The sequence below is a fragment of the Schistocerca americana genome, chromosome 6 (genome assembly GCF_021461395.2).
Source record: "Schistocerca americana isolate TAMUIC-IGC-003095 chromosome 6, iqSchAmer2.1, whole genome shotgun sequence".
NCBI lineage: Eukaryota > Metazoa > Arthropoda > Insecta > Orthoptera > Acrididae > Schistocerca > Schistocerca americana.
Window position 1 is genome coordinate 410,435,952 of NC_060124.1, and position 14,159 is coordinate 410,450,110.

General features: G+C 37.9%; 2 protein-coding genes across 3 annotated transcripts in view; one reads left to right on the forward strand and one right to left on the reverse strand.

The window, feature by feature from the left end:
• Positions 1-900: 900 nt before the first annotated feature.
• LOC124619230 (transcription termination factor 4, mitochondrial) lies at positions 901-2,216 on the reverse strand. Its single transcript, XM_047145471.1, has one exon. The coding sequence runs from the start codon at positions 1,903-1,905 to the stop codon at positions 955-957; it is 951 nt and encodes a 316-aa protein (XP_047001427.1). The 5' UTR covers positions 1,906-2,216; the 3' UTR covers positions 901-954.
• A 105-nt stretch (positions 2,217-2,321) lies between these two features.
• LOC124619232 (RNA-binding protein 7) overlaps positions 2,322-14,159 on the forward strand; it is a 36,243-nt gene continuing 24,405 nt past the window's right edge. Inside the window, exon 1 of one of the 2 annotated variants that reach the window (XM_047145474.1) lies at positions 2,322-2,431. In XM_047145474.1, the coding sequence (XP_047001430.1) occupies positions 2,393-2,431 (39 nt within the window). In that variant the 5' untranslated portion in view covers positions 2,322-2,392. The other variant, XM_047145473.1, reaches the window with a different exon arrangement.

A 14,159-nucleotide genomic window follows, 5' to 3' on the forward strand; every position in this document is an offset into this window, starting at 1 on the left:
GTTACAAAAAGGGAAATTCAAATGTTCTTTTCTGCTAAACTGATTCTAACTGAGGAAGCATAGAAGACAAAAAAATCCATAAGAGGATTTTGGAAATACTGTTTGTTGGGCAACAAGGAGACAGACATGTGTTTCACTATTAACAAAAGCAGAACATACACCTTTGACAATGGCTACAACAGACACTCCACACCTGAAGGATCTTCTTGAAGAATTTAAAATACTTGTGAAAACACCAACTATTTATGAAGATCAGTAAAGCATATGTATATCACAGAAATGGAACATAGATGACTACGACATGTGGATATTAAATACAGTTTCATATGTAAGCCATATAACAAAGTACGTCTGAATGTTCTATACATTAGCTCCAAGGAACAAGTGGTAGATATTTTAATTAAAGCAACTACGAGTATAGAGTTCCATAGACTGTGCTTGAAGATGGTGATAGTGAAATATGAAAATACTTAATGAAATTATTAAATGGGGGGGGGGGGGGGTGATGAAGTAATGGCAATTTAATAATTATGATCTGACTTATTTTCTCTTTGTTTTTTCACCCAAGGAACTACAAAATGTATGTGTAATTTTATAAAAATCTCTGTCACAAATGTGAGTTAAAATTATGTCACCATCCCTTTGGCTGAAACAGCCACAAGCAGATCAAAATGTACCACTATGCTTTATCCCTTTCCTAATACTACTATCAATGTCTCCAACAAATAAGCGAAAGTCCCATTTGCACACAACTGTAAATAAATGTCAGTATTTCATTTAAATATAAATAAAACAATGGAAAACTTGTATCTTCAAACAACTTTGGGAGGGATCTGAATGTAATTAAAAAGAATATTTCACATAGTTAACACACTCAACAAACACATGAGAATAAAAAAGTAGGGAGCATAAAATATTTGTTTATTAGCGATTTTGTCACAACCACAGGCAAATTCAGTCGGAATCAGAGTAATCATAAACAGTTTGATTAAGTTCTTCTTTATATAGTTCCCGAAAAACCTCAAATTCTTCTACCGTCACTCCTGCAAGTTTTGTTGCAAAATGGATATCATCACTATCTATTATTTGCCTCAAACTCGGATTTTTGTTTGGCAAATGTTCTGCCGTTTTAGGATTTGGAGGAATGTAGTTACCAGTACGTTCTAAGAACATGTGTCTAGTCCTTAATTCAAGTAGTGAACAACTCAATAGATCACACTTGGATATTTGAATTCTGTTTATTTTCATCTCTTCTTCCACATAATTCACTTTAGCCAAGAAGTCATTCCAATCTACGAACATGTAGTCTGGATAACGTCTCAGGAGTTCTACAACATTGTCCTGTGATGACAGTGTTTTCAAAACAGGAAATCTTCTATAAATTTCGTGGCGCTCGACGAATAACAGCTGCGGACATGACGTGAGCAATGAAATCAGCTTCTGTTCGCCAAGGACAGTGCTTTGCCAGTTTTTTACGCCCGATAATAGAGCATCGGGCTTAGTTTTCAATAACGAAGGTGATGCTATGAACATGCTTAGGCACTCCTTTCCAGAAAAACCACAAGCTCGTAATGCCTTCAAACTATTTTCCCATATTGAGTGGTGTACATCAAGCAATCTCGGCTCCTTACGAAAGGCTTTATTAAATGTTTCTTCATCGATACCAACGTCCTCAACAAGTTTCCGAAGTGTTGATTTGCTGTCATCTGACAAACTGATCTTGTCCTCAGCACTCGCTGTATGTAAAAATTTTGATGAAGCGTTACGGATAATATCCGCCGGTCGCTGCGATTCAGCTTGGTTATGCGCTTTTAAGCCCCATATATTATAGCAGAAGGTATGTCTACACGAGTTCCAGCAGAGGGGCACAATTCGCACGGCCACAATATGACTCACCGGTTGCATTGTCGTTAGTTTTATAGTTGGAATACACTTCTGTAAAAACGGTGCACATTTACATAAGCATACACTTCATCATCCTGCTCAACAGCAGTTAGCCAGTTAGTAACCAGCTAACCACTAACCAGTTACTAGTGTAGCTCAAAGCACATAGAACTATCGTCCAAAATTGAATACGAATCACATTCCAAAGTCTCTGACAAGCTTCACGCCAATGTGTCTACAATTGTAACAATTCAAACACAACACAGTCATTCATTTCCGTGACTACAAAATATAAACACGCGTTCCGTCTCCAAAACAACAACGACCTATATAATATACATTATACACCTTTGCAATACTCATTCGACATATATCGAACTTCGCTTCGCCAGAAACAAAGATACATGAAGATTTTAAAATACGCGTTACAATAGAAAGTGTGCTTTCAAACCAAACATCCAAACATTGTTTCAGACAAAATTATTAAATTTAGCTGTAGTGGTCATTAATGAAAGTACAAAGCGTTGCCTCCACCAACCAATATACGGTTTGTCAAAGACTATACATTGTTTGAGCTTTGAATTGTAATGTGTGTCTGTACTGTAGTCTGTTGTTCATGTCGGAATATGGTTGTATAAACAGACTATATTTCACTGCCCTTCTCTGCCCGAACGCTTTGGCTGATGTCAAAATATTGTTGTTAATATTGACACGCAATAGAAGAAGCTGTTCTGTGTAGTCAACTGTTAGCACTTTGTACACGGTGAAGTTGATGAAATATAACCTCTCTGTCACATAATGAGTGAAGATCAAAGAACAGTGTTTTGTGGTAATATATCAGAAAAAGTAACGGAAGAAATATTATTTGAATTGTTTCTTCAGGTAAGTAAAGATTGTGGGTTAGAGTGGGTAATATTCAGATATATGTATATTTTTGAAATGACGTATCACGTAATATGATGTCAACGCAGTATCTGCTTGGTTTTGGTTTCTGCTCGTTTCATTTAAATACGCAAGCCTTTCTGTTTTACTCAACTATGATTATCACACTGGGTCATCTGAGTGAGAAAATTTTTGTAGTGAAGAAAAGTACGACAAACCTATTGAAACATTACCGTTATATGATGATGCAACTATATAAAGAAGTGCCTGAGGAAGCCATATGCAAGAACTGATAGTTTTTAATGCTGCAGCAGATTTTATTTCTCTACTCATATCTGATGATTCTCTTTCACGGTATTCATGATATTCCTTTTTTGTTTGTTTTGCTAAACTGAACATCATTTTTTTATGTTTCTTTTATGAAACAGAATAATAACACTTGCAAACACTATGTTTTAAAAGAAAGTTATCAACAAAATAGTATAGTATTTGTGAAGTATTTAATAAATGATTGTGCTTGAAGTACAGTAAGTCTACGTAATGGCTTGGCACAGTTATTAGTAATAAATAGGTGAAACTGCAGTGAAACCAAAATTTTTTACCGGAAAATGAAGTCCGCTTGCCATATTTTATACAGGTTTTTTTTCTTTTCCAGTTTAGCTATATCAATAGCACTATCCGACTGTGTTCAGAAACAATCATCATTTTGAAGAGTGGGATACAGAGGAGATACATTTTTCATTAGATGAACGTCACAGTTCAAGCTAGATAGTGTAATGGAAATCTTTCACATTATTGTATTATTTCTGTATCTAGCTTTTATACACTCAAAATCTTTGTAAGAAGTCAAGAGTTGTCAAGCATGAACTGTTTTTAGTGTCTATCGGTGTATCGAATTTGTTGAAGATTATGCATGTTTTTTCGGGTCGACAGAAGCGTCCGATCCCACGCGTCGGCTTTGACCCGTGACATAAGGGTGTTGTGTGTGATGTCAAGACGGCGCGGAGTTTGGTTTGAGTGTGGCTGTCTCCAGTTCTGTTTTATTTTATTTTATTTACTTTTCTTGTCTGTTCGTTCTCTCTTGTGAGATTTTTTTTTTAATTTAAAAACACTTATTACTTATTTTAATCATCTGTTTCCTCGAATTTCTGTTTTAGTTTATTATATTTATCTTTCTGATCTGTTCGTTCTATCCAGTGAGATTTTTTTTTAAAGGCAAAAAACACTAATCAGCTACTAAAGCATCTTTATCTTCTATGGGTTGCAGGGGTTACGACCCCTGGAGAGGTGGGTGGATATTCATGCATGGCTGTCTTCACTTACAAGTTGTAGCTACGCAAGGCGTCTAAATTTGTTTATATTTAGTTTGCCCCCCACCCAAAACACCCCATTTCCCGCACTTGTCCCGTTAGTGTCATTAGGCTTCTTGTGGAAAGTGTGTGTGTTTGTTTTTGTTTCCGCCATATTTGTGACGTCATGGGTCAAAGCAGACGGGTGGGATCGGACGCTTCCGTATTTCCGTTTTTTCCAGTGTAATTCCTCCTCCAGGTGTCAGAGCAACTTTGAGGTTTTATTAGGAGAAGTTATTTTTATTCTTATAGTATCTTTATAAATACAATACTGATTTTCAAGTTTATACCAGTTGTTCAAATCTCATAAGGTTGGTTGATGTACTGAGAATCTGTTGCTGGTGTGTGTGTGGTTATTTAGTTTGCTGTAGGCTGGTGCACATACACTAAAACACGTTATATTATCATACACGTGTTATTGGAATAATATTTTATAATGATGTTGAATTGCAATAGAATATTATTGTGATTACGCTAGTCTTGGTGTTAATCAATGAAAATACACCATGTTTGTGCCGGACCAAGAATTCGAACTCAGGACCTTTGCCTTTCGTGGGCAAGTGCTCTACCAACTGAGCTACCCAAGCATGACCCACAACCCAATATCACTTCCTGTCAGATTAAAACTGCAGATTAATTTGCCACGAAGTTTCATACCAGTGCACACTACACTGCAGAGTGAAAATTTGATTCCAGAAACATCCCCCAAAGCCATGTCTCCACAGTATCCTTTCTTCCAGGAGTGCTAGTACTGTAAGTTTCATACGAGAGTTTCTGTGAAGTTGGAAGGTAGGAGATGAGGCACTGGCAGAAGTGAAGCTGTGAGGACAGGTCATGAGTCATGCTGGGGTATTTCAGTTGGTAGAGCACTTGCCCGCGAAAGGCCAATGTCCCAAGTTCAAGTCTCGGTCTGGCACACAGTTTTAATCTGCCAGGAAGTATCATACCAGCATGCACTCCGCTGCAGAGTGAAAATTTCATTCATTATGATTTTCATAGTTTTATTTCCCATATCATCAATCACTTCATAAAACTTCTGTATGGATATGTGCACCCCGATATTTCAAGTAAGTTTTCTGTAGTCAAGTGAGTGTAGAAAGTCGCTGTCAGTTTGCAGTGGTATCGCCAGTTTGGAGCTGCATAGCAGTAGCATCTATAGGCGAAAATTTTCTAAACAGCTGCAGCAGCACTGAGGCATTGTAATAGACATATTTAGAAAATACTTTTCATGGTTTGTTTGAGGTAGGCATGTGGAGCTGCTGCATGCAGCCCACTGCAGCTGTCAGGGATTTTCTTACACTGACTCAACTGTAGTGTATCAGTTGTCTTTCCCCTTGCCCTGTAATTGATGATGTATCAACCCCTTTCATTTGGTTGATGTGCTATTCTCTAAGGTAAATAAACCTACCTCTGCAGCTGAGGTCACTCAATTTGTACCTGTGCAATGCAGCTTGACTTCGATGTAGTGGTTCAAATCCTGAGGTTGGAAGAAATTTTCACTACCTGTATTTGGCTAGCAAGAAGAGGTGAAGTACCTAGTTATCAGAGTTAACATCAGTGCCGTGTATTAAATTCAAAAACATCTTGACGCCATCAAGGATGATGTGTTCTTTGGATGATAATGTTAAACTTGGCAGCTCCTTGGTGCTGTTCACGAGGAGTAGGCTATATGCTGTCGTTGGATTTCACCATCTGTCTTCTGTCATGTTACATCACAAATATGACACTACACTGTGCATACGTCCATTATGAGTCGACCGAAGCATCCAATCCCATCCGTCAGCTTTGACCCGTGACGTAAGGCTGTTGTGGTGTGTGACGTCACGACGGCGCAGAATTTAGTTTGTGAGAGTGGCGTGTCTGTAGGTGTCGTTTTGATGCAATCGGTGGTGCTCTCTGGTGGTGTGTTAGGTGATGTTTTTGGTTTAGTTTGCGAGTGTGGCGTCGTGTGTGAATTTTGGTAAATTGCTTTCTTTATGTCTTTGGTAGGTATGGATATGACTGACAGGATCAACAGTTTTCGGTTGTCGGCTATGATGGGGGACAGTGCGTTGTCTCTAAAAAAAATTTCTTCAACTATTCGGATTTTTGGATGAAGTCGTGAAGTGTTCAGTATGTTGTGAAGAAATCAGGCATCTCTGACCAGGGACGGCTGTATGTGGAGATGTAAGGACACAGGTCAAGGGAAGTGTTCGATCCCAATGTGTGGCTATTGGTATTGGTATCGGGAGATGTTTTTGAGCTATATAGGTCAAGGGAAGTGTTCAATCCCAATTTATAGGATCGGGAGCTGCTGTTGAGCTATGTAGGTCAAGGGAAGTGTTCGATTCCAGATGATATTGTGTTTAGTGGTGTTTGGGGAGTTTGTGATGTCGGTTTTTTTCGTCGTTTTGCGTGGTTTTGTATGGGGGTGGGTGTCTAAATTTGTTTATATTTGGTTTGTCCCCACCCAAAAACCCCCTATTTCCCGCACTTGTCCCGTTAGTGTCATTTGGCTTTTTGTGGAACGTGTGTGTGTGTGTTTTTCGATGTATTTTCGTCCTCATAATGTGTAAGTAACGACTTTATATGTGCCATATTGGAATCGCGGTTTATGGTCGTTTCCGCCATATTTGTGACGTCTTGGGTCAAAGCAGACGGGCAGGATCGGACGCTTCTGTATTTCCTCCATTATTACAGATACCTACATTCATCAGATACACATAGAACGCAATTCCCACACAAGCAAGGAAAGAGATGTAATGTGCGGAGGTAAAAATTCCTTTCCAATTAGGCACTTAAACCTTCTCCTCAAGAACCGGAGCAGAATTGTAACTTTTATAGTTTTGTTTTCACCCATGCATATTTCAGCACTTTATGTACTATCTTCCACACAATTTTTGTTTATTTTCTTTCTGGAGAATTATTGTTACATATTAATCTGTTGTGTCGGTTATATAAACTTTTGTCTCTAAAGTATTTACATTTTCAGATGGAGCGATTATGAAATGTAAATACTTCTAAGCCAAATATTCATGTAAACTACACGAGATGTTAATATGCAACAATAAGTTTTCAGAAAGAAAATAAACAAAAATCCCACTGGGTAAAAATAAAACTAGAAAATGGTTTCTTGCATAATGTGAATTCCTCTCCAGTTTTTATTAGTAAGCATAGAAGTAAGAAGAGCTACAGCACCCGAAAGTTTACTACCCCCCACATATTCATTTACTTCATCAATCAATTTGACTGTGTGTCATCAGGAAGATGGGAGGCTAAAAATAAACTGCAGTGGGTCCAGTGTAAAAAGCTGTGACCACCCAGTAATCCTAGCCGGAAGATGATCACTGTTGGGAACTTATGGCTGCCACATCTTTATTGTCACTCTGGTGCTCATCAGATTCATGAACATCCTATATCACAGACTATGCTTGGCTAATCTGTTTCTCTCCAATACCCTTTTTTGGGGGGGGGGGGGGGAGGGGGAGTGTTAGGTCAGCAATTTAATCAAGAAAGCTTCTGTGAACTTAGGGAAGTAGAAGAAGGATAATAGCAGAAGCAGATTTCTGGATAGGTTAGTCAGTAAGAGCATTGCATACAAAAAATAAGGTTCTGTGTTAGAGTCTCAGTCCAGCGCACTGGCTTTAACATGCAACGAAGTTTCAAGGACACTCTCCACTGCAGAGTGAAAGATTCATTCTGGTAACAGGCAATGTTTTATGATGTCTTCTTTAACACTTCTGCTTGTACAGCTCAATTTTAAACTCTAAAGTTTCTTTTTATAAACTGTGTAGTTGGTTTTAGGATATGAATACTTATCGTGCCTTTTAGGAAGAAAGGTAGTCATGTACTAGGAAGACATTTGTGAAAAGGGCTTCATATTTACAAGTTTTAAATTTTCATTTCTATATAATTTTTGATCAGTGTTTGAAGTAAGTGGCTATAATGTTTTTGTGAATCAATCCATTGAGCCAATACTGTATGTATGTAATTGGTGGTGAATTCCATTAATGAAACTAATTTCACCCAACAACCAAAACTGGCACATTTGGAAAAATGTCACAAATTCTTTGGTTGCATTTTCGTATGCAGCGTAGTGTTATCCATAAATAGTTACGTGGGCTGTTTCATAGTTGAATCATACATCATACATAAATGATCTTCATTGTGAGCTCCTACTCTTTAAGTGTGTGGATCAAGAGGAATGTTCATTATCAATAATCATCTTTGCCCACTGACATAAAGTTAATGGCTGCTGTCACATCACCTTTGGTGCATATATTCGCAGTTTTATTGTTAGTTGGTGAAGATATTTGAATTTGAAAGCACAAAAATGAATAAATAAAGGAAACTGGTTGTGGCAACAGATTGCCCTGTAGCTCAGCCTGAGATAAGATTAAGTTGGATGGTGACAGTTTGATGGTGAGTTGGCAAAGCCAACGAATGTGATACTAAAAAACCCTGATTGTTGTAACATACTGATATGTTGCTTTGCCCAAGATCTAGGTTAGGTTGGAAGATGGCAGTTTGGTTGTGAGTTGGTGAACCGATTGTTGCATGTTTCTTATGCCACTGGTCAAACCTGGCAACTCTTATTGAACATTCTTCCATATCAAAATTTTTCCTTAATCCACCAGTCTCTACACATATTCTGTCTTTGTGGCAGCCCTTGACACTTGGTCATGAGGTGTAACATTGAATCTTCAAATGACGGCTCAGCCATGGCAGTCACATTCATAGGCAACTGGGATTTGTGAATCCATCAGATTTTTGTGTGTTGGATTGTTAGGACTTGTCTGTTATGTAAATGTTCATATATTAAATTAATTAGTGTCTCATATAAAAAAATATTACTTTAATGAAAAAATGACTATAGTCCGTTTAACGTTACATGATAGCACTTCAAAATCAGTGTTGCCCAAACCATTCACCGTTGCCAAACTGCCACAACACTAGGTCAGTTCACTACCAGTTTCTTGTCCAGCTTTCTTTCTTGATTTGTTTGGATCCTAAATCTTGGGTCTGGCACTTTTATTTTGTGTATCACCACACACACACACACACACACACACACACACACACACACACACACAAAATAGATTCTAATAAAATACACACATTCCATAAACAGCACTAACCGAACACTGCTGGATACTTCTGCACAAGATGCGATTCACCGTCACATATACAATTGTCATAATCACAGAGATCAGCTTACATTAGATAAGCTTCACATGACTTTGAATGAAGCCAAATTTTTGAAGGCTGCAGTTCATCTTTGTGATAGTTATAAATGTAAATATAACTATTTAATTCAGAGTTGTGATGTAGCGCAATGGTTAGCGTATAAACATCGCGTGTAGAAGGTCATAGTTCAAATCTCGCCAAACTTAGCAGTTTCTTTTTTTTTTATCTAATCAAGAGTTTGATTATTATTTGTATTCAGTTAATTGGTGTAAATGTAATTTTTTTATTTCTTATATTTTACTACGTCATTTTCATTATCACATTATCTTTCTTATTTGCTTTTATTTTTCTTCCTATCATTCCTTTTTCCTTTGGTATCTGCAGCCAAGTGCAAACAAGGACTGCTCAACAGTTGATAACATGGCAGCTCATGTAGAGTATAGTTCCAGGTAACCAGTGATAGTTAGAAATTAGTTTGCTTTTTGTGCTGAAATTGAATTTTTCATGTCTTGAGTTTGCTCATAGAGGTTAGCTTTAATTGCCATGGACAAAGCAATCATGATTTTAGTTTTGTCGCAGATTATTGACTACCATTTTATCAGTTACATTGTCCATCAAGAGGTTGTGGTCAGCTTAGGACATGTGTTTTCAATTCAGGGCTACAAAACATGTCATTTGCTACAGTTTAGTCATTGGTCACTTAAAATCGGCTGTCGACAGAGCATATCACGTTTCCAAAATACCTCTGGTTGACCCTTCCAGCATTGCTCTGCGTTACACATTTGTTGTGTCTGTCACCTATAACCGAACAGTAGCTAACAGTCCGTATCACAACACTGTTGTGGCAAGTGACAGATGTCAACTATCAAGTAATTTTCATTGGACTTTAGTCAGTATCAAGCATTTTTATTACTGCTAACAGAACTCAAATGCAGTGAACCTTATGGTGGATGTTGGAAAATTTGTTGTAAAATGTTAAAAATTGTTGTTACTATAATTTAATTAAGTTTCTTTTGTGATTGCTTATTTAGTTGTATATAGCTGCTTCTGTGCTTGGCAACCAAACATAATGAAATGCATAGTTATTGTAAAACAAATTTTTTTTAGTTAAAATTATTGATACTTGTAGGCTTACGCATGAATGGGATTAGTAAACAGCGTCACACTGTGCCAATAGACCAAAGAAAACAGTATCATGTCAGAGATATGAGCCTCAACACTATGATATAAGCCACTAACAACACACAAACTAATGAGATCACCTAGTCAGATGGCAGGAAAGGAGTGGATGAGGGCAGTTATTTTTGTTATTAACTCTTACAAATATGGCAGAAACTTGAAAAATCAGTAGGATTTTTCATGAGGGATGTAAATGCAACTGTGGAAAGCATGATGTAATTGAAAAAAGATTGTCACAACACATTTCGTGTTGCCAAACTCAAACCAATCCTTCCCACCTAACAAACATGAATAAAACTTTGTCACCACAACTGTGGGGGAAAGGGGGTGGGAGATGTGTGGAATACAACACAATCCAAACCTTCGTTGTCCTTGGTTTACTGCTTGACCAGACTAAATAATACAGTGTATAATTGGGCATTACATCAGGCAATATGTATGTACTGTACAAAGCAACAGAAAAAAGTGATTTTTACACAAACACTGTCATGGGAAATTGGCTGAAGCACACTATAGGAAAAAATAAAGAAAATAAGGTTTAAATTACATTTATTTAATTATGATGGGGGTTGGAACTTGATAGTGGGGAAAGGAAAAGAAAGAAAAGTAGTACGAAAACATGAATTGAGGGAACAAATTAAGAGGAAGTCAGCTAGAAAAATTTTGCCAGGAGCAATATTTAATCGTCAACAGTGCTTGGTTAAAGAATCATGAAAGAAGGTTGTACACAGGTACGAGACCAGAGGCAATGGAAGGTATCAGATTGATTATATAATGATAAGGAAGGAATTTTGAAACCAGATTTTAAGCTTTAAGACATTTCCAGAGGCAGATGTGGACACTGTCCATAATTTATATTTCAGGAGATGGTGCCTCACAGTTCATAAATATTTGAAAAGTGTCATGTTACTGCCTTGATCTGCTGATAAAATTATTTGTAGAGGCAACTAGTTTTGGTAGACTGATCATTGGGTTGATAGAAGAATTCACTGCATCATGTTAAGCGAAATAGAAAGTTCTCAGATGATAAAGCCATGAATTAGACACTGTTATATTGTAATATAAATTACTTCATCAATTTGTAAAAACTGTGCATTCACGTTGTAACTGCAATCAATGTTAACGTTGTGAACTGACTCTTACTACAAGTAGTATGTGCACTCATTCACTAAAGAGTGGTGTGAATCTGTTCACAGCAGTAATGCCAATTGAATTTATAATATCAGTGAGTGCACTGCTTAGCACAGACTTTATAGATTATGATGTAGGGCCTAATTTATATTACGATATGATAACAGTGTCTTAATTTATGGCTTTATCAGCTGACATTAATGATTCTATATTTTGCTTTACATGACGCTGTGAATACTTTTGTGAACCTGTTGATGATTAGTCAGTTGAAACTGATTGTGTAAATAAAGAATTTTTTCAGCTGCTCAAGGCTTCATTTTTAGTAATTATTCAGTTATGAACTGCAGAGTAAAATTGAAGAAATTGCAAAAATGTAAGAAATTAAGGACATGAGACCCAAATAAACTGAAAGCACTAAAGATTATTGAGAGCTTCAGTGGACCACTAAGCAAAGATTGTCTGAAACAGGGCAAAGAAATACAATAAATGAGTGGGTGCAATTTAGAGATGGTATGGTGAAGGAAATGGATGATCAAATAGGTAAAAAGATAAAGCCTAATAGGAATCTTAGATAACACAAGAGATATCAGATTTAATTGATGAAAGGACAAAATATAAACATGCAACCCATGATGCATGTTGAAAGAAACATATACATTTAAAAATTGAGATTGGGCAGAAAGTGCAAAATGGGCACACAAGCGTGTCTAAAGGAGAAATATAAGGCTGTAGAAGCATACATATCTGGGGTATATTTGATGATAAAAAATTAAAGAAACCTTTGGAAATAATATGAAGAGCTCAGATGAAGAGCCAATGCCAAGCAAAGGAGAAGAAACAGACAAGGGTGGGGGGGGGGGGGGGGGGGGGGTTGTTGTTGTTGTTGTTGTTGTTGTTGTTGTGGTCTTCAGTCCTGAGACTGGTTTGATGAGCTCTCCATGCTACTCTATCCTGTGCAAGCTTCATCATCTCCCAGTACCTACTGCAGCCTACATCCATCTGAATCTGCTTAGTGTGCTCATCTCTTGGTCTCCCTCTACAATTTTTACCCTCCACACCGCCCTCCAGTACTAAATTGGTGATCCCTTGATGCCTCAGAACACGTCCTATCAACCGATCCCTTCTTCTAGTCAAATTGTGCCACAAACTCCTCTTCTGCCCAATTCTATTCAATACCTCCTCATTACTTAAGTGATCTACCCATCTAATTTTCAGCATTCTTCTGTAGCACCATATTTCGGAAGCTTCTATTCTCTTCTTGTCTAAACTATTTATCGTCCACGTTTCACTTCCATACATGGCTACACTCGATACAAATATTTTCAGAAACAACTTCCTAACACACACACACAGATTATATATATATATATATATATATATATATATATATATATATATATATATATATATATATATAAAAAAACAAAGATGATGTGACTTACCAAACGAAAGCACTGGCAGGTCGATAGACACACAAAATTGAAGCTTTTGCAACCAACTGTTGCTTCATCAGGAAAGAGGGAAGGAGAGGGAAAGACGAAAGGATGTGGGTTTTAAGGGAGAGGGTAAGGAGTCATTCCAATCCCGGGAGCGGAAAGACTTACCTTAGGGGGGAAAAAGTACAGGTATACACTCGCGCACACACACCCCATATCCATCCACACATACACAGACACTGGATATGGGTGTGTGTGCGAGTGTATACCTGTACTTTTTTACCCTTAAGGTAAGTCTTACCGCTCCCGGGATTGGAATGACTCCTTACCCCCTCCCTTAAAACCCACATCCTTTCGTCTTTCCCTTTCCTTCCCTCTTTCCTGATGAAGCAACCGTTGGTTGCGAAAGCTTGAATTTTGTGTGTATGTTTGTGTTTGTTTGTGTGACTATTGACCTGCCAGCACTTTCGTTTGGTAAGTCACATCATCTTTGTTTTTAGATATATGTTTCCCATGTGGAATGTTTCCCTCTATTATATATGGAATACAAAACAGTATTATGAAAAAGATAGAGTGCTACTCAACACATGGAAGAGACGTTGAGTCACAGACAGACACAACAAAAAGATTGCTATACATTCTAGCTTTTGGCTAGAAGTCCTTCTGAAGTAGAAAGTACACCCATTCACACAAGCACAATTCATGCACTCATGACTACTGTTTGGTTGCTGCAGCCCCTCTGTGTTGTAACAGCACATGTGGGAGCAGACGTCCAGTGGTGGGGGCAAGGAGGTGGCATGGGACGTTGAGGGAGGGGGAGGGGGGTGGAATGAGTAGTTCAGCTTATGAGAGTGTACAGAATGTGCTGAGAACAGTTTAGAGCTGCTAGATGCAGTTAGATGGTTTTGGGGGAGGGAGGGGGGAGGGCAAGGTGAGATATTGAAGGGGAAAAGGACTAGTGGGTGTGTTGGAGGAATGGAAGACTATGTTGTGCCAGAGTGGGAGCAGGGAAGGGGACCGGTGAGTGAAAGACAGACTAGCAAATGTTAAGTCCAAGGGGGTAAGGGAATGTAGGATATATTGCCAGGAGAGTGCCCACCTGTGCAATTCCCAAAAGCTGATGTTGGTAGGA